Source organism: Heliangelus exortis, chromosome 2 (genome assembly GCF_036169615.1).
Source record: "Heliangelus exortis chromosome 2, bHelExo1.hap1, whole genome shotgun sequence".
NCBI lineage: Eukaryota > Metazoa > Chordata > Aves > Apodiformes > Trochilidae > Heliangelus > Heliangelus exortis.
This window is the reverse complement of record NC_092423.1, coordinates 116,282,577-116,307,833: the sequence shown is the minus strand read 5'-3', so window position 1 is coordinate 116,307,833 and position 25,257 is coordinate 116,282,577. Positions and strand designations below refer to the sequence as shown.

At 39.9% G+C, this 25,257-nt stretch overlaps 1 protein-coding gene across 4 annotated transcripts; it reads right to left on the bottom strand.

The window, feature by feature from the left end:
* Positions 1 to 173: 173 nt before the first annotated feature.
* On the bottom strand, positions 174 to 25,102 carry MTFR1 (mitochondrial fission regulator 1). Of its 4 annotated transcripts, XM_071737698.1 has the most exons (9): positions 24,944 to 24,960; positions 24,265 to 24,397; positions 18,487 to 18,620; positions 15,112 to 15,210; positions 9,188 to 9,306; positions 6,609 to 6,847; positions 4,620 to 4,872; positions 4,289 to 4,457; positions 174 to 1,901 (listed from the first exon to the last, which is right to left on the bottom strand). In XM_071737698.1, the coding sequence occupies exons 3-9, from the start codon at positions 18,550 to 18,552 to the stop codon at positions 1,842 to 1,844; spliced, it is 1,005 nt and encodes a 334-aa protein (XP_071593799.1). In that variant the 5' UTR covers positions 18,553 to 18,620; positions 24,265 to 24,397; positions 24,944 to 24,960; the 3' UTR covers positions 174 to 1,841. The 4 variants fall into 4 exon arrangements, with proteins under 4 accessions (XP_071593799.1, XP_071593801.1, XP_071593798.1 ...); XM_071737700.1 differs by lacking the exon at positions 24,265 to 24,397 and having other exon boundaries at positions 24,944 to 25,102; XM_071737697.1 differs by lacking the exon at positions 24,944 to 24,960 and having other exon boundaries at positions 24,265 to 24,496.
* Positions 25,103 to 25,257: the final 155 nt, after the last annotated feature.

Here is a 25,257-nt window from a genome sequence, read left to right as displayed (position 1 = left end):
TTGCTCTGTGACTGATTCTACTGTTACTCCTGCTGCACAGGGAGGGCAGTATTCCAGTCCTGGAAGAGACCCCAGGAAGCTGTCACCAGTCACTGGGACAGAGTTGTGTTCTGTATTCTGCCTCTGTATCGTGGCTGCTGTCTTCTGTTCAGAGTACCACAAATCACACACAGTTTATTTTAACTGCTTTTAATTTTATATATAGTGGCAATAAAGCATTAAATACAAAACCTGAAACCAAAATTAACTTTTAAAAAGGTGTTTTAAAGGCATTTAAAAGAACACTAAGCTTTAATGGCCTTATCAGTAAGACACAGCAGAGCATTTTGGAAGGAAGTTACGTTGTGTACATATGAACACCATTTGAAGCTTTGCACCAGAAAAGATCCTCCTTGATCATACAATCTATGTTCCAATTATAAGCAGCAAAACTTCAGTCATCTTCAGTAACCTGGTCAGAGCCATTCACCTGTCTTCATTTAAGAAGTGCTGCTTTTTTCTTTTCCTAGAAAAGAGAAGCTCGAAGAGGCACTTGTACTTGTTCCAGCAGCCAGACCAACTTAGAACAGAAATACCCAGACTCAATTTCTTTTTTTTTTTTAACACTCATCTACAGCCAGATCAAACCTTAGCTTTATTCGTGGTTCTCCAGTTCCTACAGAGCTTTTTTTTTTTATTCAGCCTGAATTGTTTATTTTTAGCTTGAGCCTTTCCTGCATCTGTGACTGGAGACCTGAGCTCTGCTGGCTGGTTAATGAAAGAGCTCTGTTCAGGTCTTGGCAGCAAAGAGCTGCCATGGGGCTGACCCCATTCCCCTGGAGAACAGGTTATGTGCAACAGCTTGTGCTGTCTCTTCCTTGCAAACAGGACTGGGAGGGTTTGTGCAGTCCCCAGCTGCTGGTAACCCATCTGGGGACCTGAGACAGCTGGGGATACAAAGGTTTCCATGAGCATCTCTCAGCACAGCTGAGATGAGCAATATACTTTTGGCAACTTGCACCCAACAGTAATTTGTACATTTTTTTCTGATCTACACCACTCCTATACTAGTTAACACATGCTCTTGCATGAATTATTTTACTCTGCTGCTATCTACTGGTTATTTCAAATTCATTTGTCTACCTATTCACCAAGGCTCTCACAGCATGATTTAACTCACTCGTCATGCACTCTTTATCTTGGCCACAGGATGATGACACAAGTAGGTTTGGTGCTCTTACCATTGCAAGCTCGTTTGGAACAAGAAGAAAAACCAAAACCCACACAAAAAAAATCCTGCACAAAAATGTGCTGTTTGTTAAGATGTCTCAAACCAGCTGACCTCTGCAACTCATTCTAAGTTTTCACTTTAAGTAGGAAGCAGAAAGCATTCAGGTTTTCTTTGAGCTAAATGTTGCTGAAATTAAGAAAAAGATTTTGACATGAAAAATTCAGTATCAAACCAAACATTGTAGTGCAAGTTATAGTTAGAGCTCTATATATTAGAGCATCCTTATTAACTTAAAAATGTATCGCTCTCTTTATTAACATGTACACAAAATTTTGAGGTGGTCAGTTATGCACAAAGAATGTTGTGTATATAACTTAATGTTGATAAACTAAAACCACCACATACGTCTGAGTAGACAGCCAGGTTTGAATACAGAATTAATACCTGAGTATAATGGTCAAATTTATTTCCCTTGATAAACCACATATAAACATGTTTAGTGCCTCAATTCTACACTTCACATTAGACTTTTCCTGTCTTGTAAGAGACCACTCAGTACTAGTGCTATTTGCAACATAAAAGACTTCAAGCAAAACAGCTGAACAGTCTTTTCTGTAGTCATCTTCATACATTAAGATTTTTCAACTAAAGTCTTCATTTTTCCTGTAGACTTCAGCATGTGCGGTCCAAACTGAGAAGGAAACCAGAAAACAAGTTCAGATTGCTATCCACAGAAACTTACTGGAACTTCTACCCACCCGAGCTCTAAGCAGAACTAGAACTGGGAAGAGGTAATTTCCTTTATCAACCTGCTTCCCCACGTGTGGATTTCACACACTTGGTAGCCAAATAGTAAAGGAAAACTTATATCAGCAATCAACTGAAATAACTGAAATAAATCAACTGAAATAACACGTGTGTGGGGGGCCCATGATGGCGGCGGGGCCCATGATGGCGGCGGGGCCTGGCATGGCGGTGGGGCCTGGCATGGCGGTGGGGCCTGGCATGGCGGCCGTGCCCAGCAACCTCTTCCCGCTGGTGCTCAGCTTCCTCAGGCAGAACCGATTCGAGGCGGCTGCCAGGGAGGTGGTGGCGAAGGAGCAGGAGCCCAGTGCTGCCTCGCTGCTGGAGATCTACAGCTACTGGCTGAGGTCCGCAGGGGCCCAGAAGAGAAGGCTGGTTGCCAATGGCTCCCAGGTGAAGAGGAAGCCCCCCTCTAGCAGTGAGAGCAGCTCCAGTGAGGAGGATGAGGATGAGGATGAGACCCCCCCAGCCAAGAAGCCAGCTAAAGCAGCAGCTCCTGCAGCCAGGAAGGCAGAAAGCAGCAGTGAGGACTCCAGTGATGAATCAGACTCAGAGGAGAAGCAGCCAGCAAAGAAAGGTGCAAAACCTGTGGTGAAGGCAGCTGGAACCAAACTCCAGCCTCAGAAGAAAGCAGAGAGTTTCAGCTCCAGCAGCTCAGATGAGGAAGCACCAAAGAAACAGCCCGCAAAAGCAGCAGCACCTGAACTGGGGGGTAAAGCTGCCCAGGTGCCCACCAAGGTGGTGGGCAATGGGAAAGCAGCAAGCAGCAGCAGCAGTGAAGAAAAAAAATTTAAAACGTTGGACTTGATGACCTCTGAGGTCCCTTCCAACCCAGCCAATTCTATGATTCTAACTCAGATGAGGCAGCAACCATCTGGAGCAGCTCTGGCTGGAGATGGTTCTTTCCTACCACAGCAAAGTAAGCTGACAGACAGACAGACAGACAGACAGACAGACAGACAGACAGACAGACAGAGTTACCTCTACAAGTTTGACAAGCAGTTGCTGTAGAGGCAATGTAACTGTATTTCTGTTCTTACCCTCGCCTGCATATTTGTCTTTTTAAACCTGTATCACACAAGATTATCGCGTGAAGACTACTGATAAGTAACTGATGACAATAAACTGGTGTTTATTGGCTCATTATGGATCAGCCTTTTACCATTTAACACACCAAAACCTTCATTCTGATGATCCTAATTAATCTCAAAAAATGGACCATAAATTTCAAAATTGTAAAGTAAAAACAAACAAACAAAAGAAAAAATGTGAAAAACCAACTTGTGTAGTTTTTCTTAAAGCCCCAGAGATGCTGGAAAAAAAGAGATGGATTCTTGAGGAATATCTGGTTTTTTAGTTATGAAGAACACCCCAAACACTACAGGACCTAAAAGGCCTAAACCAGAAGACAAGGACGTCATTATTAATAAAGCTGAAATACTCAGAAGTCCTGAGATTTGTGGCTTGGGAATTTTATTTTCCTCAGGACTTTAATACAGAGGGCAGCCAGATTTGGAGTTTTATGTGCATTTTTGCTAATGCACAGAGGGGAAAATAACTATTTTTCCTCTCTGGTTCTATAGCAGAAGGTGTCAAGGACTGCCTACTAACAAAACTGATCTACACTAGTCTGGTTTTGAAGTGTCTATTGCTAACTTTCATCTTGGGCATTCACTGCTTAAAAAGCCCTTCCTTCAATTTCAAATCAGTCTGAAATAAATCACAAGCCATTAATTTATGCCATGATGTGAATTTTAAATATAATTTCCTTTTAATGTTCTCACACTGTAAAGAAACTGCTTTTATTTACTCAGCATTTTCGATTATTAAAAACGAACTCTCTATACCAAGGTCCAGCAGGCACCCTCTGAACATTCTTACCAACAGCATTTCAGGATTTTTGTTTCTGAATGTCACATGCATGATTTGTAAAGCTAAAGCTGATAAGAGCAGCCAAACGCACTTCAGATCAGTTTCTGGGATGAGCCCTTAGGAACAGAGACTGCAGAAAACTACATTCTTGTGGTAACAGAAGAGATTTTTGTTTAAAAGAGTAGGAAAACTGGGATTTTTAAACCTAAGGCCAAAAAAGTACACGCTCTCGTGACCTGACACTAAAACCCTGTGACCTTCACAAATCCTGGCATTATCAGCAGTACTTCACAGTGAGCAAGGGTGCTAACTTTTAAGTACTTGCATACGTTGGCAGAAAGACATCCTGGCTTTCCTGACACTGCCATTTCACCCAAACGTGTTCAGAACCACAATACTCACCAGCACTACTTCAGTCTTTGTCTTTGTTTCAGCCTTTGGAATAACTTTTTCTCCTTCACTTTGGCTATCACTTCGGTACCGATACGCGAATTTCTTTTTGAGAGCTTCTGCTATTAATGCTGCAGGATCTGCAGGGTCAGCCACTTTGGATTTTCTACCTTCTGGTGATCTAGAAAAGAAAATAAGAAGCCTTCACACTGTCCAAACCAAAGCTTTAGAAGCTGTGAATGGTCTTATAACAGCATCTGTCTGACCTTGAAATAGTTCTGAGTCATAAAACCAGATAATGAATGCAAATGTTAAGACACTGATATTTATTTACATTTATTACCTTTTCACTGAGCGTAATTTCACACTGTTCATGTCTTTGAGGATTTCTAGCATGTTTGGTATTTCAGACTTCTTCTTTGGCCCATTTTCTGACAGATTCTGCCCAGAGTTCATTTTTTTGTTTTTCCTTTCTTTAATGAGCTCAATTGCAGACATACTTCGTTGTAGACCTGGTGGTGGTGGCGGTGGCAGAGGAGGAGGAGGAGGTGGAGGTGAAACAGGTACAGCAGCTGGAGCAACTGGACTTGACCCAACTACAAAAAAAATCCACATGCATTCCAGGTCAGTTTACTTGTAAATTTCCTATATATACTCAGGTAAGAATAGGACTTTAATAGCTTCAGCTGCCTGCCTTCTACCTTCTTTTATTATCACATAACATCCTCATTCATAAACCACTGAAGTAAACCCAAGCCACATAAAAATCCTTCCCAAAGACTGAGAAGCGTTCTCTGAATTTCCTGTGAAACCTGTAGGTGCATTCATCTCTTTACTGTGATGGGATGGATGTCACCACATCTTTTTAGTTATGTTCTGCTCCTAATGTTACCAGTATTTCACATTCTTCTGAGAGGAAGGTACCAGGATGGAAGCTGCACACAACCTGCCATGTCAGCAGTGTTTCTTCCTACTTATCACCACAAATAAGAAATTAACATACAAGCTTTTTAAACATAACTTTCAGAGCTCTAATAGTGCTGAAATTGAAGCTTGCTCCATCTCTCTGAGGTTGTTTTCAAGCCAGCTGATCATCTGTCTGATTATAGAGATTCTAATGCCAATCTTGATTTCAAGTTTCCTGTACTTTTACCAGTAGTAACTTGACAAATAAATGAAGAAACTTTTGCTCAAATGCACCTTTAAATAAATCAGCAAAGCCGAATCAAATGAGAGTTTTGAGGCCTGAAGTGTGTAAAAATATGTATGTAGGGTAATACAGGAGTCTACTCTCCTGTGTATATGTAGGCACGCACAATGTCATTACCATGTTCCACCAGAAGAGGGAGGTAAAGATGATAAATTTTTTTCTGAGTAAACAGAGGTGAATGGAAAAGGATAAAAAATAAGTTACTAGTTATTTCACAACCTCCCACTAACTATAATTCAAGAGTAATGGGATCTTTACAACTGTTTCATAGTTTTGAATATGAACAGTTAAGGAAAAATAAAGAAACTGCTATCAGTTGACAGAAAACAGCTAAATAAGAGCATTTTAAAACATCAGAATATGACTTTATATATAAACATAGGCAAAACTGTATTTGCTTAGGAAGAGTAAAAACCAAGGAGCTGTCATCCCCAGTTGACAAGGGCCATCTCCCACTAATCTTTGGAGATGGTAGTTATAGAACTGTAAGGCAGACAGAGGTGAGGGAAAGAGGATAAAGAAACTTGGGAAGAGAATTATTCTGTTTACTACTAGAAACAGTGCACCACTCTTGGTTCCATCTGGACAATGTGTTTGACCCCTGCGATTATTCAGGTAAACAATTAATTTCCTTTTCTGTGATTTATTCCATAAGCTTGAGATGATTATTACATATTCCAAAAGCATCATTAGCATCTTGTATGATTGCTTCATGGTATAAGATTCCCATCACTGATGGGAAGAATTCAGTGGTAGTAATTAAGTTAAATTCCTTCAGTTTGGTTTAAGCCATCATGTTTATCATGAGCTGTGATCTAAAGGCTGTTAATACATCTTTACTGATCCACGGATTCAGAATTCTGGCTGACTTTCATATAAATATGAAGACTTTTGAAATACTAGAAAATACAGAAAATCTGGCAGGTCTCTTGTCTTCAAAACAAGAGATGTTCTGCATCCCTTAGTTAGGATGCTTTGTCTATCTACCAAACTAACCAAAACAATATAGAGAAGTGTTCAGTGTTCCAGTATCTCACAAAAAAAAAATTAATTAGCACATTATTACTTATAATGGGACAAATTCATTAATGAATCTGTCCTAAGAGACATAAAATTTAATACCTGGTGTCAGGCTCTGTTGTTCTTGCAAGATTACAATTTTGGCTATTTGTGCTCTTAAAGTGGCGAGTTCATTTTCTAGAGCATTGATCTTTTGCAGGGCTTCTTCATTTGCCATCATTGTGCTCCTGGACACTGGTTCTTCCAATGGGCTTTGTAAGGACATCTGTCTTTGTGGGGGTTTTCCTGAATGATGCTGTTCACTTGAAAGAGACTGGGTTGGTTTTGCCCAAACTTCTGACCTGTAACAAAAATATCACAAGATAAAGCTCAAGCTATGTAAACACTGAGGCATTCCAGAGTACCTGCAGTCAAAGAAGAATGTACAAAAGGTTATATATTCACTGAGGACACCAACATTTTTAGGCACTAGAACTGATAAGGACTGAAAACAGTAGATAACCATTACAACTGCAAGCTACAAGCACAGACTTAACTCCTCAGTCCTCCTTAACTTCAATCCCAAAACCTTTCAGACAGGTCAGGATTCCACTGTTCACTGGAACATGACAGTAAGAAGAGTGGCTAGAGATAATAACTTTTCAACATGTGAAGACTGACACAGCTTGAGAGCCCCTCTGGATGCATGGGTTAAACCACTCTGGATGTGCATCTGCAGTTGTGGTAGACCCAAAGCAAGAGCCAAGATTGAAGGCTAGAATGAGCCCTGTGCTCCTACTACCTCAGCCCAGGATTAGATACATGTTTAAGTCTTCCACGACACTGACAAGAAAACACCAGCATTAACTTGTAGAATTTTCATCAAGTAGATGTGAATATTATATCAAGGATATTAAAATTCAGGTGCCCTCATGTAGACAGGAATAGAGAGCAACTGAATCTGAGAAGAAACGAGGATGCTTCCCACAGCAGCCATCTCCCTGATCTCACTAAATAAGTAGGTTGGAAAGACCCAATGGTCACTTCTCTCTTTAAAATCTGCCTTCTAGAAACAATTTAACAGAGCAGAATAGCTAAATAATAAGGGATATATCCAGCTCAGAGCAGTAATGATGTTTTAAGTAACTGTCTTCACTGGAATCTAACACTGTGCAAAAATACTGTGCCTGAATTAACACTACTGATCTGACTAGGGATAGTTTTCCCCCCACTTGTCATTTAGTTGCTTCTTTCATAAAACTGCATACTCAAAAAAACCCAAAAAACAGGTATGCAGAACTGTTTACTGAATTATACAGTGTGTAAATATGTGTTTAACAGTAACACCTATGTGATCTTGTCCATTTCAAATGCCTGGAAAACACCTAATGTATACTAGCTCCACTACATAAAAGCCTGCATAGATATAATAAATGTTGCACATTGAAATACTCATATCTGTAAAGTTATTCACTTACCATGTTCCATTATTAGCTGTTTGGTCACTATATATCTCGAGGGTTATTTTAGTCCCATCCCACATCCATCTGTCCCCCTACCCTCCTTCACATGCAGACATCTCAGCAAATAAGCAACTCTTACATCCTCTGTAACAGGTTCTCTGAAGCAACAGAGCTATTCTCCCTGTTGTATCCATTACACATCATAGCTTTACAGTTCAATCCTTTAAACAAAATGTTTCTGTGCAAGCAAAACAGTACTGGCCAGTTCATTTCCTTCATATCAACTACACTTTACAAACAGTGCTTCCCAAACAAGCATTAATTTCTGTGACTCCCTTCTGAGATGAAGTTAATGTGGCAGTGCCAGAACGTTTGTAATGCAAAGCTGCACTACAGCAAGTCATGTTGGAGGGCACCTAGGCCATTACCAACCTATTTCGTGCCTTCACATCAACAGCAGTATCCTCCAGTAACCTCTGAAGCCAACAATCTGGGCTCTTCCTGGAAGCTTAGTTTGTTGAGAAGAAAAACTTGCTCTGCACTACAGAACTGCACCTTTGCTTCTGGCTAGTCTGAGCAGCAACTTGGGTAGGCTGGAAAAGAGAACTTCATCCCTTTAGCCAACCTGTTCTGTGAAGTTACAGTCCTATGTAGGACTCGTGGTCCAACACAGGTCTTACCCCTTTATTCTCACATGCTTTCCTGACAGTTTTCATAAGATGAAAACCAAAATATAAACCATAGCTTTTAGAAAACACAATTTTTAAATTGTCTTTAGCAGACTACAGAGCCTTACCCAGGAAGGTGACAAACAACATGCCAATATTTGGGTGGTCAGAGTGACCACTGCTGCTGATTGAGAAGCTGCAAAGTACACTACCCCATGCTAATGAAACCCTCAGAAGTAAAAAAACTGTGCTAGCAACTGTGCCACACCAAAGCAGACATTTTCTGGGGACAAGGTTGCTTGAAGCTGTCACATGCTATTTTTTGCAATAATTAAGTAAATAAAAAACAATTTTTCTTGTATTTCCTACACGTTCCCAAATTAGTCTTTCATTCATAATCCTGTTGGCCTAAGCTCAACTACTCCTCTTCCAGGCCCTACCTTTCTATGATTCTTCCCTCTCCTCCCAGCATGCCCGTGCTCCCCACTAACTCAAAGCACACTCAATTATCTTCGCAAAGGAGCTGGGTTTTTCCTCTCAGTTCAGAAGTTCAAAGATTTGAGCAGCATACCTGAGCCTTGTAGAGACTTCACCTTCTTCTTGAGCAACCCATCCCACATCTGCAAAGGAGGCCACTGCATCATCCCTAAGATGGTTTGGGGTGTTTCCCTCTGTCCCATGAGAAGTAAGCTAAATTTTAAAGACAAAATTGAAGGTTTTAGAGCCACTATTCCCAGCCCCATCAGTTATTTCACACAATGCTTTTAGTAAGGCTTCATGTAACTACTGACACATCCATGCACAAAACACATCTGTAGACACAGCACACTTATTTCTGTCCTGGACTTGGTCAAGAACCCATTTCAATGACTTCAAAAAAACATTCATTCTAGTGTGCTGAACACTTTACAGAAACTATTTTGTTTTTAAAGTTGACAGCTAACTACACAGGCTATCACACCACAGCACTGAACACTGAAAATCAAAAGAAAATTTTTATCTTAATGACAAACATCAACATTACAAGTAGTTTGCTGAATTAACTCAACATGTTTGAGCCCTCCACTACAAGATGGACATTGAGGTGCTGGAGAGAGTCAGAGAAAGGGTCTAGAGCACAAGCCTTATGAGTAGCTGAGAGAACTGGAGTTGCTTAGACTGGAGAAAAAAAAGCTGAGAGGAGACCTTACTGCTCTCTACAACCACCAAAAAGAGGCTGTAGTAAGGTGGGGGTTGGTCTCTTCTTCCTAGTAACAAGCAAGAGGCCAAGAGGAAATGGCCTCAAGTTGTGCCAGGGGAGGTTTAAACTGGATATTAGAAGAAACTTTTTCACTGAATGGGTAATTAAACACTGGAACAGACTGCCCAGGAAGGTGGCTGAATCACCATCCCTGGGGGTGTTTAAAAGATGTGTCGATCATAGAATCATTTGGGTTGGAAAGGACCTTTATAGGTCATCCAGTCCAATCCCCCCACAGTAAACAGGGACACCCTCAACCAGATGTGGTGCTTGGGAACCTGGGGCTTAAGCACCGGACTTGAAAGAGTTATGTTAATGGTTGGTCAAGTTAGGCTATGGTTGGACTCCATGAACTTGAAGGTCTTTTCCACATGGAATGATCCTGTGATTCTGTTTTTAAATTATTTTAATAACTAGTAGTTAAAAAAATAGTAATTAATGCTACTAGTACCTCTTTAGTCTTTTGCTCTGATTTACTATTATTTTGTAAGTGAGATGCTGTGGATGCGTGCTTCCCTTTCCATATAACTTCCAGAATTTCTGTACAAGAATAAAAGAGTGCACAGTACCCTGGGGGGAGGGGGGAAGAAGCTACTTCTACTAGCTCAGTAATCACAAAGACTTTACACTATTGGCTAGCAATCTCATTTACAGCATGCCAAACAAATTGACCATTTTCCAGCATGGTTCTGCCATCAGTTTTATAGCTGCTTGAAGCCAAAGGTGAGCAGGGCTCCAGAGACCAGAACCATTCTTCAATTTTAGTGTTGTGACCTGAATGAAGATTTGAAAAATTGTCTGGACCACCAGTACATGCTCCATAGCCACAACTATACAAAATACTTTCAAATCTACTTTGTAATACTGGCCACTTCTCCAGGTTAGACATGGGCAAGTGTCCTCAAGCTACTGGAGCAGCCTGGCCCCACTATCCTAGCAGATAAATGCTACTAAAACATCTTTCAGTAATTTCTTGTGCTTAGCCTGGCACCTTGAGTTACTGATCTCCAGTGCAACCATCACCTCTTCTGTTTGTATTACATTCAATTCACAGGCCAAATATGCTCATGAGCCAGAGCAGCTGTTTAAGTGCTGCCTGCTGCTGGTAGTGGCCAAGAAACAGGTAATACTGGGAAAGATGGTGGTAATAGTCTACAATGACAGCTTTGATCCACCCTGTTAGCAGGAAATTTTCAAGGCATGTCTCCTCTTAAGAGGAAACTTTTATACAGCAGCAAGTCTGAAAGGTTAGCATTAACCCAGATTTGTAGCACTTATCTGACCTGCAGCCCTTCAGTGATGAGGTGAAACCATTTCTGAAGAACATTCACAGACATTTCAGTTTCAGCCTTTGATACCCAAGTCCCAGAAGATAGAAGTTGTGGGTTTGGGGTTGTTTTTCCTCAGGAGTTGTTACAAACAGCTTTGGAAATGAAGATTAGTCATCCTCACCTCACACTCTAGCAACTTGTATGTGAGCCTTTATCACAGCTCCCAGGAGTCTGTACTGGCACCATCAGATCATTTGGAAACAACAGGGTTTTTTCCAGGTAGCATCAGCACAGATGGTAATATGTTTATCACATTAACAGTTGTGCCTAATACCATCACAGTCTGCCTCTCTTTAAAACAGTCTAGAGAATACTATATTGCATGTTAGGATTTTAATTGTTTGAGGTTTCCCTGGATTTATTTTTTTAAGAAGAAATTTTCATGATCACAGCACCCATATTAATGTTAATGGCAGTTTAAAAAAATCCATACTACATCAGCCACTTCTTGCAGGTGAGAGATTTTCCTCATGGTAATGGCCACAGGAGGAACTATTACCATGGAAAGACCGAAGGCACATTTAAATGAGGGCACTGCACAAACTTGCATGAAAAATAATTTTATAAATCAACAGTAAGGAATGCATTTACCACTGTGAGGTTTCCTACATTGTGAGAGAAATAACTTCTAATTAATGTAGTAGGAAGCCTTCTGTTATATTGTGATGCAAGTTTCTTCGTATTTTTTTTATTCATATTTATTTGTAAACAGAATCTGCTTGTTACCTGATATACAGATGTTTCTTTTTTCTGTCCCTAAAAACAAGGCCTTCCACAGCAGTGGGTTTCAAATTTCAAGTTAATACAAGATTTGTACTTTAATTTATAGGTTAAAAGCCAACACCTATTTCTCAAAACCTTTGCCTGACTGCAGAACTTTGCTTCAACAATTGTGTGACTACCCAGTTCCTCCAAGCCAAACTCAGCTGAAGAAAACCTGGACAGCTGCTCTGCCAGCACACAAAAAAGGAGAGCAGAGTGCTGAAAACAGAGTCCCAACTCTAATAGATGGAAGGAACTGAAAACATAAATGCAGCTCACTTTTCTTTCTTGGTAAATGATGGATTTTCTTGCTTCACAGGATGGTTTTTTTTTTGCCTCTTAAATGCACATGTATGCTGCACACACACACCTGTGGGTTTACAAAACGATTCCTTCACGAGTATTTTCAGATTTATGCCCTCTGTGTTGTTCTGGCTGAGGTCACAGTCTTGAAGTAAAAAATGAAGCACACATCTGGATGCCAAACCCAAACCACCCGGCCCACCAGCCCAGGATCCTGGCTTTTAGTTTGCTCCAGCAAGTGGCAAGCAGAGCAAAAACACTTTTATACTTTTAGGGATAGAAAAAGAATTCCAGTTTCAAGTTACTGATATATTTAGGTATTAAACACTTGGAAATACTTCTTCAAGTAAGACAAACTTGTGACACTTTTTTCAGATAAGCTCAGTAAACTCTGATCTTTGCTACATGCACAGCAGTTCCTTAGGAGGCTTCCACAGAGTTATTGGGTCCGTGAAACAAACAGGAGAAGCATGGGACTGGAACAGAGATGCATTAGCTGGAGGATGCTTTGAGAAACAGTATGGTAGGTTTGGCTTAATCTACCTAGGCTATACTGGCAAGTTTAACTTCATTTTGTCCTAAGGACTACAGAAAAACTGAAAAAAAAAAAAAAAATAAAAAATTACATTACAGAAATATGAATGATTTTAATTTTTTCATGCCATATAAAGTATGTATGGGAAGCTCTGCCACTACCTACTGAATACATAAGCAACATTTAGGAATTAATTTAAAAGCTGACTGTGTCAAGATGCATACTACAACAGACAGCAGAGCTCAAAACCCAAAATGTCAGCATGTTACTTTTTTTCAGATTAGCTGAACAAAAGCTTGTTAGGAGAATGAAAGTAACAGAGAGGTTCTTTCAATATCTCTTACCCATTTATCATAAGGAAAATGAAGACCCGTGGAAAGCTTGTTGCTCTTACATAAAGTTAGAAACACTGATGATACACATGCACCCTCAAATAAGGCACGTAAGGTTTGCTTTGGTTTTTAAATAAAGTGACTTACAGCAAGGTTCAGTGCATGGTCCTTTCATAGTATAGCTAAAGCTGGCAAGAAAGAGAGAGGAAGAGACAGCTATAGGAAAGTGCCAGTTGCAAAAGCATAAAAATGCTTGAGAACAGTATTGAACTTCTCTGTAATTCTTAATGCTGAGATAAAGACATAAAAACAGATGTTAGCATCACACTTTTAAATGTTCATGTATTAAAATAGTTTAAGGCCTGCATAAATCATATACTACTGTGTTTCAAGGGTCACCTTCTGAAACTCGTATTTCTAATTCAATCAACCCTAATGATTGTACACCTATTTTCATGTTTCTCTCTTCATCTGACAGAAAGTAAATGTTTCTATATAGCATGCATAAAATCTAAGTAAAGCTGATTGAATGTCTCTAAGACGAAAAAAAGGCAAATATTTTACTTATTGTAAGATAGAATTCAGATGAAGGCATACATATTTTTAACACTAAAAGTATTCAGGAGCAGATTCCCCAGCTCTTTGCAAGTACATAAAAGAGAAATGTCTTCTTTTATGTACCATATTAAGAGAGGGCAGTATTTGGCTAGCTACCTGCAAATAAGCATCTTCTTCCCTTGTGTGACCTTTACAGCTCAGAGAATCAGACACATTACAGAAAGACTTCACCTTCATTCAAACCTGAGGCACACAGAGCCTTAGTGGTGGCATAATTACTTTTAATTATGTAACCACAAGTTTAAATGCAGCATGTAATTTTGCTGTTCTTCTCACCCGCTCAAACCCCCACCTCCACAAGTACAGATTTATCTTTTAATTTTCACCAAGCCACTAGAGGTGGGAGATGGCTGCCCTTGTAGTTTCTCACTGTAATTATTTAAGAAAGCCAAAATATTTGCATGGCTTTTACTGTCACTCTAGGAAAGCTTCTATGGTAATCTGAACTATCTGATTTTACCACTAAAATTTCAAGTCTAAATATTGTTCATATAGTTCATACAGGATAAAGAAATTAATTTAAACAGTGAAAAATTTAGTTATCTGGAAATTACCCTGTCTTGCTGTGAGTGATGAATCCCACCATTCATCTTTATGTTCCCCACCCTTGCTCAGCCCAAGAAACATCCCTCTCTCAGCTTGAGTTTTAAATACTAAATTTCTCCAATTCCATACCCACCCCCTACCCCTAACACACATGGAGTTGAAGAGATTATGTGTAACAGCTTACATTTTCCCATCTGTTCCTTAAAGACTTGTTATAAAAAGCAAGAGTTTTCTCCTCCTGAAGCTTTTCCCCTCACTCCTATACCCTCCCACTATATGCAGTAGAAGTTATAAGCAAGGCAGAAAGCTGCACAGAATTGATGCTCCCCTTTCACCTGTGCTACCCTTGTATTTAAAACAAAAGCAAACAGGGTTATCTTACTAGTTTTTATTTTTTGGTAAAGTTGTTTATTTTCCAAGATATTTTTAAGTGACTGTTCATCTTTACATGCCTCTTAAGTTAGCTTCCAAGTACGGTTTATAGAAATGTTTCAAACATTTTTCTCTTTCATGAATATCCTTTTGTCTAATAATACATTTTTAATACTGTATTGCCTCACTTTAAGTTTCATTTTGCTTAGGGAAAAATGTTTCTAATTTCATTATGTGTGGTACAGCAACATGGACTTAAATTTTTGTCAGTACAAAACCTGAAGAATTCAGAAGAACTGAAGTAAACGAATATTCCTACATGCCAATATTTCCATATTCTGCTTTTACAAACCCTCTAGTAATTTATTTAAATGTATATTTGATTAAAAATTTTTAATGCAAGAGCAGATCTTCATCAGTATACTGAAAAACATCTTAACTGTTGAGAACACCTACCTGAAACTGAACTCTTGGACACTGTATAAGAGAGAGGTTAGTACCAATTTTTCTTACAATACTTCGAGATGAACCATAAGGCTTGCTTGACCAGAGTACCTAGATGGGAAGGAAAAAGAAGCCAGCTGTTAGGTAGCTGATTTTTGTATCATATTGGAACAGTTTTCTCTTATCCTTCCATATTATGCTTGTGCTAAACATATTTAAAGTTATTACTTTTGTGCTAGAATAGAAGATAAAGTAAATACAATAAAATTTGTATTGAACTCCTGTCACGGTTTGACACTGGCCCGGCAATCCTGTCCAAACCAGGACAACTCCTTACATTCTATACCAAAATTAGCACAAAAGTTGCTTTTGTCATTGGAATATAGCTACAGCTGTTTAAGTTCAACACAGCCTTGGTATTGTTTCAATTCAAAGCAATGAATCAGGTAACACAGAAGGATTAAAGAGCTGGGAACAGCTTAAAAAGTGTGATTTGTCGATTTTGAAGAAACTGCATTGGGTCAGACACCTCTTTTTAAGGTGTTTCAAGAAAAGCTCATCATGTAAGTCCATAAAATTATGTAATTCCACATTTTCCAGAATATCTGTTTCTTTATTAAGAATTCTAACACAAGAACAGTGTCTACCCATCTTAAGAATTATCAGTGTAAGCATGAAAATGTAACTCTGAAAAGAGGAAAAGTAAATACATGAGAACAAAGCTTTGTGAAAAAAAATAAAATACATTCACCTAGCAAAAATTGCACACAGCACCTCAACAAACCTGGCTTCATTGGAACTGTTTCTGCTGCAATTCACTTTCTTTGGTTGTACTTAAGGAAGGGAATGTTTGTTCTACCAATTACCACAGTTGTATGAAAGAAAATGAGATTTTAGGAGAAAACCATGCCACGAGACAAGCAAAAGAAACCAAAACAAGCCAACAAAAAACCCAAACAAACCCAAAACCCAAAGAGAAGTGGGAAAGGTTTCTTCAGCACAGGGAAAGGCAACAAAAACAATGCAAAGAGGAAAAAGAATTATGGGAAGACTCTAACACAGAGGACATTGTTAATAAACAACTAGGATACTGTATGGCAATTTAATAAACTTGGCCACTGTTTACTTATAGCTATAGATACCAATTTACTAAACAGATCTTAGTTTTGAAAGGTTTATAGCTTCAAGCAGATTTAACATCCTATTGCAAGGTTGCCCCACAAACAAAACTTAAGATAAAATCCGGGCTCTTAATGTGGAAACAACCCTCATCAGGCATGGTAATATTGCCTGTGTGATTAGTTTAGTGGAGTTGTGGGAGTCTCACAAGACAAAGCTGAATAACACTTTTGTATACTAAGCAAAGATCAGTATGACTAGATTGTGAAGGTTCTATTAAAAGGAAAAAATTATGCTCCAGGGTGTTTATCCCCAGATAATATTATCTCAGAAACTTCACACAAACATTTTGCCATTTTTTAAACAAACATCTTCCTCTGGCTTTACTGGAATGCATAAATTTTGATAAAATAAATGTGCACTGCATATACACAGTGCCAGATCCTCACATCACAGCTGCAATTTTGCCATTAATCCACTCGGACCCATTTTTTTCCACTCTATGAAACACACATTCTATTGCTTAATAAGATAAGTTAAAACACTTTTTTTTTGTTTTGTTTTTTTCAGTGCAGAGTCTCCCACTGATCCTATACTTTGGATGCCTCAAAGTCTTCACATTCATGACTATCACATTACTGTTTGTCTATATGTCTGAGCAAACATAAGGTAGATCAGGAGCCTTCAACAAAAAAGTCACTGACAAACACCAGTGTAGTAACACCACCTCCCTATTCACAACAGCTTCTGATGTTAGAAGCAGAACTATTGGTCACTGACTTAAGGCAATGTTGCTATGGAAAAAAAACAATACAGGTCAAGAGAAAGTTTAATTAATTAGGGAAGTAATTCTCAAAAGGAGCCTAGACTACATGCTGTATTAACACAGTGCAGTTTAAGTGGTAAAACTTGCTTAGACATTGCTCAGACCACAGACAAGATGTTGACTAGCACCTACCTCCTCAAAAATATTTGGTGCCCAAATGCCCTTGAGGTTTTGAATAACAATGGTTTGGTGCACCAAAACTTCTAATGACTCAGTTTTGATAATTCAAGATATGCCCAAACAATATTTTCAAAAAACTGCATGCAAGCAGTGCCAGCAGGTATGCAAATAAAGCCAGCACACTGCTCAGCTGAGCCAGTAACTCTCAGCACTGTTCTGCCAAGGTTCTCAAACCTTCTTGTTGACTAGAGCCACTTGCAGAGCAAGTCTGAAAAGATTAATTAGTCATACCCTCTGGTTGCATCAGTGTTTTGTTGTTGTCCAGAACAGCTAACATTTGGGAATGTAATTGCAGTATCATACGCTTGATACACATCAAGAATGGGGGAAAGAAGTTTTTAGTCTGTTCCCCCCACCCCTATTTAGACTGAAAGATGCTGCTGACAATTACTACAACATTCATGGTAACCCAGCATACTCCCATGCTTTGGATTTTCTAGGTTATACTGCACAAAATCTGAGATCCAAGTTTGAATAAAATCCTAAAATACAGATTCTTGCTGGTAAGTTTAATTTACAATGTATAAACATTTTGCTCTCCATAAATTCCCAAGATTGATAAAAAATTCTACCACAACAAGCCAGAGTAAGAACTGCCCTTCTAAGTACTGTACAGAGGTGACAAGGATTTCTCTGTTGTTAAAACATTACAATACTGTGCCAATTTAAAGGGTTTACAGCATTGAGGTCAATACTTCTAATCAAAATAGTTTCCTAAAAGTCTCAAGTGACAAAACAGTTGATGTGTTGTAGGTATCCCTTTATCTCTGCTAAGTATTCCAACACTTTCCTCCAAGAAGCCAATTACACATGCATATCCCTCTGTTTCCCCAGTAGAGAACACTGAATACTGCTCTCATGTAACACTTGCTGGAGAGGTAAGTAGAGAACAATTACAACCTCAGTTTCATGGAGCTTTTCACATCTCCAAGGTAAGAGAACAGAAGTAAGATTATTTAAGAATTAATATAACTTAAAATAAGTTGAAAATCCTCCTTCGGCTTCAAACCACAGGTAGAAGGCCAGAAAAAAGAGCAATGTTTACAATGTAAACAGTTTGCTATTAGAGTTCGAAGGAACATACTCAATACTTCAGTGTCAAACTAGCAAGCTTCATACTTTTTTTTGCAGAAATAAAGATTTCTGCAAGTATGGAGTACATCTGAAGTGCGCTGCTGAAAGAGATAAGCACAAGCTACAATATATGAAGGGCTTGCTATACCTGATTTTCTGAAAACATGAAGCAAGTTCAAAACACTTACTGATTCCATGTTTAATCCAACTTGTTCAAAAGCCATCCTAATCAAGCGCTTAAGCCAGCAAATCATTTGGAATGGAAAAAGCCTTGGACTTAAGCCTTCCAGACCTACAGGGCTGCGGAGGTTCCATAGTACTTCTGAAAGGAGAAAAATAAGAATTTTAGATGCATGTTGTGGAACATACAAAGAAGTAAACTGCTACACGTATTTCTAAAAAAAACCAAACCCAAATCTTAGAAATAATTACTGAAAACAAGACATGTTAGGTGACAATAATTGCCAGCACTGCACAGCATGGGCATTCAGAAGGCATTTACAGGTGACAGGAACTTTTACGAGTGTCATTTTTAAGAAATCAAAGCTGTTCCAAAATTAACAATTAAAAATCTGGGGGAAATAACTGCTCACTTGAGCTTGGACAGATGATGGTGGTCAACAACATAAAGTGAGCAACAAACACTGTGGAATACCTGCAGCTGAGCACCAGCACTAAGGTTTAAGGGCCACATTCCTAACTAAACCTCATTTCTATACAGGAACAAACTATAGAAAGCTGATCACATCTCTTAATTCATATTCTCTGACAGCTTTGTTGTTTCCTCCTTTTTCCCATAGCCGAGGAGAGAAAGGAAACATGGAAAAATGACTAATGCAAGAAAATGACAGGAAACAGCATAGATGTGGGACCTGAAAATATTCAAGCGATTTATAAAGTTGGACAGATTTCAAATTGTGTCTATTTACATGTACTACCACTCACTTAAATAAAGTATGGTTTTGTTGCTCCTCTAGTGAAAATAGTGTCCTATGGCAGTCATAACTGGGATGCCACTGAGAAGCATATGCCACAAAGGAAGCCACAGATTTAAGTTTACATTTGTTTTGTGCATCAGGCTAGGAACAACACTCTGTTGAACCACACTGCACAACAATTTGTAGTATGAACAACGGTGTTTCTTGAAGCCACTATATATACATATATATATATATATATATACATATATATATATTATATAGAATGATGACTAAAGCAATTTAACAGCAAAGGATGGGTACTTGGGAAGTCTGAGAGTCAGGAGACGGAAAAACTGTGTTGTTTCAAAGTGCCCAAAAGCATTACAGTTAAGCCATAACTGTTTCCATTACAAATATTTTCAACAGTTCACAGCTCTTGAGTAATAACCTGCTTCTTGTGGAAACTTGGCAGGAACAGTGCAACTTTACATTTATCTTTTTTTTTTTTTAATAGACATGGCTAATTAAAAAAAAAAAAGCTGATATTAGTTTCTCATCACCACAAGATTAGAATGGAAACTGCAATTATTATAAGAAAAACAGTGGGGAAGACTAATGGGCTACCTAACAAACAGTCATGAATATAAGTTACTGGCATAGACTGTACATAGGTCATGGACTTAGTTATGGAAAGCTGGAAAAGTCTGTTAGGGAATATGATCATCTACTTGGTCTACTCTTCTTTTAGGTATCTGTTATTCTGCCCACAGACAAGCCACTGGTCTGTATGAATCTTGGATCACAATGCACCTGATGCATTTTTAGAACAGGATGAACACAAGTCTATCTAAACCCCCCCTATTAGATTTGGCATCATTTGTGGCACCGCAGCCACGCAGTGACGTAAAAGAGGCGGTCAGGCTCCTCTAAAAGGGGAAACCTGTTCCAAAAGCACGATACATGTCATGCACTCTGCCTCATTCCAAAGTTCAGACTCGAGAAGAAAAGGCAGCACCTGCATTGCTGGGATATTGTGAAGACAGGGCCTGAGTCTCTGAAGACAGGGATTATAAAGGGATGACTGTACCCCGATACGTGGCTCTTTCCAAAGAGAGCCAGGTCATTAGTTTAAAAATACCAAGACATAGTCAGAGGAGTATTTTGTTTCAGGAAGTGAAGTATTATTTTGTTTCTGACCAACTGGGAGCACTGAGTCTTTAATAACAGAGACAATTGGAAAAGAATTGAAAGAGGGATAGAACTTCCTCTGAGGAAGTTCTCTGAGGATATCAGAGCAGGACTAGAAAGTTTCCATAAACTCAAGAAACCAAGAGGCAAAGAAGTAAAGGAATGACACAAAAACTGTCAAGGTAACAAACTAAAGGCACAAAAGCAGATGAAGAAGAAAGCAGCATAATATTAGGATGACAGAATAGTACAAAGATGAACTAGTAAATTAAAAAAGGCTAAGTACAAAATGGGTTCCAGCTTACAGACACAGAAAAAGCCTTGCATATGTATTTTGGAACAACGAGGAGACAAGAGAGAGCACCATGATGTAACAGCAGAAGAAAGCAAGCAGTGAGTGATATATTCAGTATATTCAGTGCCTTTACTTGTAGATGGCAGAAGAGGCAGAGTCAGATGTTAGAATGGGATCAATTCTGAAAAGTTATAAGCATCCAAGAAAATGGTATCTAATCAAATTCACCTTGAACAGCTCAGAAATTAGCCAAAGCAACTTCAGAAATACTAGTGATTACTTTCAGAAACCTGTTGTACAACATCCAAAAACCCCAGGAACAAAAGAAGGAGCTTGATGATGCAAAGCACTGGAAATAGTCCAAAATACTCATCCTGCCCTGAAACCTTTTAGATGACCTTTTATAATTCCAGATTCCAAGACTTCAATGAACAAACACAAAAGAGAATTCATTGAATAAAACAATTACTTTGGTAAAATGATTACTTACGGTTTCCATTATAAATCATAATTTCTTCTGTATCCTAAATTCTTAAAGGACCTAATACTGAGATCATCAACTCCTTGCTCTTACCAAAAACCTGTTACCTGATTTTGCAGAAGAAAGTGACCAAAGTCAATTTGCAAGAGTGAGGAGTAGCCACCAGTTCCTGCATTAGTTTCCTTGGCTCCTGGCACTAAAGAAAACTTCCCACTAATTTGTTATCTATGGAGATCCAAAAGGAAAATTATTCTAAGCCTATCAGCTTGATACCTTACAAGATCTAATAGATCTCCAGAATAATCCTCAAATTAGATACTAATTTCTTCCAGGATACATTGAACTATACCTTTCTTCATAAATCTCAGTTATTTAACAATTATTTCATGTGCCGAAAATTTCAGAGATTCATTCCAAATGAAACTGCTGGACAGCAAGAATGAAAACATTAGCAAATTTTACACTCGTGCTCTGCATATGTAAAATCATAGAATCACATACATGACAATTTCAGAACCAGGGGTTAAAGGTTTATTGCTTTATTAACCTAAAACTACACTTCTTTTAAAATACTGATGCATGCTTTATTTATCCTTTATCTTTTTTATGCTACCTAAACTAGAAATAGTAGTTTAATTCTCCTACAGCTTTCACAACTCAATTACTACCATAAAATAGCCTGGGTGACAGTAGTATTGGTATAAGACCATGATGATCCTTCTGCTGTGCTTAAGCAAAACTATTACAAATGATGAGCAGCAGTCATATGCAAGATTCTCAAAAGATGCTAGAAGAGTAGTAACATAAAGAATTACATTTCACTATATAAAGTAAGTGGGACCAGAATTTCATGAGTTCTTCACTTATAAAACTCTGTTTATGCAGAAACCAGCTCTGATGAAGAAGTTACTTTCCGATATGGAAATGTGCAGGAATTCCCTGGTTCAGAAATGAGGAGGTCCACGTTTCTGAGTGTCAAGGTTCCCACCCCAGCCTCCTGGAACTCTCTTTGGGCCCCACTTTTCCCAACCACTTTCACAGGTTTCATTCAGTACTGTTGTATCAAATAACAGCCAAACAGAGCTGAGAGATAATACCACTTATAGATTACAGAGTGTTCATGAAATAAATATAAAGGCTCTGGAGGCTGTACATGTAAGGTACACCACTCAGTAAACATGAAATAAAGCCCTTTGCCAGGCCTTCTAGTGAGTCCTACCCATGAGAGATGAGAAGAAAGAAAAATCAGGTGTAACTGCTTTCATACTTAAATTTTTCTCCATGTATTTGCCAATGCTGTATTTCCCCAAGACCTTTTCAAATTATAATTAAGTTCTAGCTCTTAAAAAGAAATACAATATTTATATTTTTCTTACTGAAGGAAGTTTCATTCATCTATACAGTAATAAAAGAGAATGGCTTAATAGCCTCAATCAGATCAGCCTCCACCAAGAACAAAGACATGCATGAAATCTGAAAATCAAATGTCTGGTTGAAAGGATGTGCATAACGTAAAGAAATACAAAATTTTCAAAGAAGCATGGTTTCAAAGGAATACTGATTACACTAAACAATCACACACAAAAAGAGTAGGTTCCTCCTATTTTAGCAGGAAATGAGGGCACACAGATTTTCAGTTGGTCTTTAGACTGACATGACCCAGGTTCATCCGATTAAATTACACCCACAAGATGTATTAAAGAAGTAATCAAGAAAGAAGTCATCAAGCAAAAAATTCTTAGAGTAACAGCAAGCCAAGCAGGCAGGAAGAGTCTTCTGATAAAGGGCTAGACCCTCCCCCAAATCAACAGTCTGGTTATACAATTATTTGGCAAAGATCACAGAGCCAGCTAGAGAGATCTACATTTTGGCTTGGAAGCCACAAATAAGAAACTGCCCTATTGCTTTCAGAAACACTTGTTTGGAAAGACATGCCAAGAGAGACAAAAGTCAGTGAATACTACAGAGAAAATCAAGGGTTTATCTAAGCTAACATCAGCATGAAATCTAAAGCAAGAACTAAAAAGAATACCTACTTGCAAAAAAGTTAAAGCTTTCTTTAAAATACAGCCTAGTCATATATACCTCTACAGTAAAACCAAATTTATCACATCTTACCCATGTTACCATATTTTGCCAACCAAGAATGGAGAAAAAAACCCACCTTGTCCTGTTTAAACACTGGTTTAATCAAAAGCCTTTGCTCAGCCATGATGATACCTGAATCCAATACCATGGAGAGGTAACTGAAATTCTCCAGCATCTCTGAACTGTACAATATTACACAATACAGGCAGAACTATATACCTACAATTTTCCTGTCAGACATACAGACCTCCCTAGCCATTCCTGTGAATTCCAGTCAATCTACTTTATATTTGAGAAACAAGTACATGAAAATTTCCTTAGAAGGGTGCATTTGTCTGAAAAAGCATTTTAAATGTTCTACAGTTTTCCCCAGAAGTCTCCGTTTGTATCTACATTAAGTTCCTACATGCAGAAATCATATTTCAGCTTCATATTTTCACCTTCATGAAGAAATTGATTTTGATTCAGCAACAGTTAACTGACCTTTTAGAGCTGATGTGCTGAAAAATCAGCTCCTTTCTTTATCACCTACTTAAAAGGTAGTGGGTATCAGAAGACAGAATTATTTTGTCTTCATGTAGTTGTTTTAAGTCCTGCCTTCAGAAGTGCTAGAGAGGACCAAGGCTGTCTGAGGACAGCATGCAAGTATTAATGAAGTCTTGCTGACATTAAGAGAGATTTACACACTATGGTTGGTGGCAGCATCAGACTCTGCTGCACTCAGCATTTGGAATTTCGACACCTTGTTAAACAAAAATAATTACAAGCATCTAGCAAGTTATTTCTTTACGACAACCAGAGAAGAACCTTAGAACAGCAGCAATATCACTTAAAGGCCGTTAAGCACAAAATAAGCACCAGATGTTTACAGAAGAGGAAAATAAGCACAAAACCCCTTAAGGCTAGGCTTGTTTTCACTCGATGTGCTACCTCGGTGTCTTAAGGCCTCCTTAAAGAGCTTCCTCGAAGCCTCTCCAGGTTATCTCCAGATTACCTTTTATTTACATGATTTCCTGTGACCTGTCACTCCCATCACAGCAACGTAAGAGGGCTCCAGTTTCAGCCAGCTTGCCGGCAGACACGAGAGCCCGGACCCCAACACCTCGAGACGTTTCCAGGCTGTTCCGCTCCTCGGGAAAAGCGAACCAAGCCCGGCACCTCCACAAGGCCTCTGTCTGCTCGGCACCTGCCCTGCCCAGCACCGGTCCTGCCACTCTCACACCGGGGGGCGGCGGTTCTCACCCTTCCCCTCCCCTCCCGTCACCCTTACCCGGGGGCCGCCCGGAGCGGCCTGCACACACCACCACGGGAGTAGCACCCACACTCCCCCCGGGCATCGACTCCTGAGGGCGGGACCCACTGGAGAACACCCCCTCACCACCCCCAGCTCCCTCCTCCCCGCACCCCCCGATCGGAGGGGGCACCGATTGAGCCGGAGGAGCAGAACGAAGCATTGCCCGGCCCCGCGGCGGCTGTGGCCCCGGGCAGACGGGGCGAGGCGGACGAAGCGCAGCAGCCTCCGGGCCCGGCTGGCGCTACCCCTCACGCACCGCACCGCCTCTCACCCAGGATCCGGCTGCCCCCCGGAGGAAGGGGAGGCCCAGGACCCTCCCGGAAAAGGCACCGCCACCCTATCCCTGCCTCCCGCCTCGCCGCTCCCCACCTCTCCTCACCCGCCGTCCGCCGCCGCCGCGCTCTCTCACCCGCTTCTTCCACCGCAGCTCGGAACCCCCCCCCCCGGCAGCCAATCCGCGGCCGTCCCGGCGCCAGCCCGACCAATCGCGGCGGCGCCCGCGGGAGGCGGGACCTCGCCTGCCCTCCAGGCGGCTGCGGCGCGGCGACTTACCCGGCAGCCACCGGGCACAGAGGGTGCGGGTGGGACCGCCCCGCCCCTCACGCCCTGTGTGAGCGCAGGGACACGTGACCTCTCCCCTCCAATAAGGCGAAGTTCCAGCGATGACGCCCGCGGTTGCTGAGGGGGAAGCGG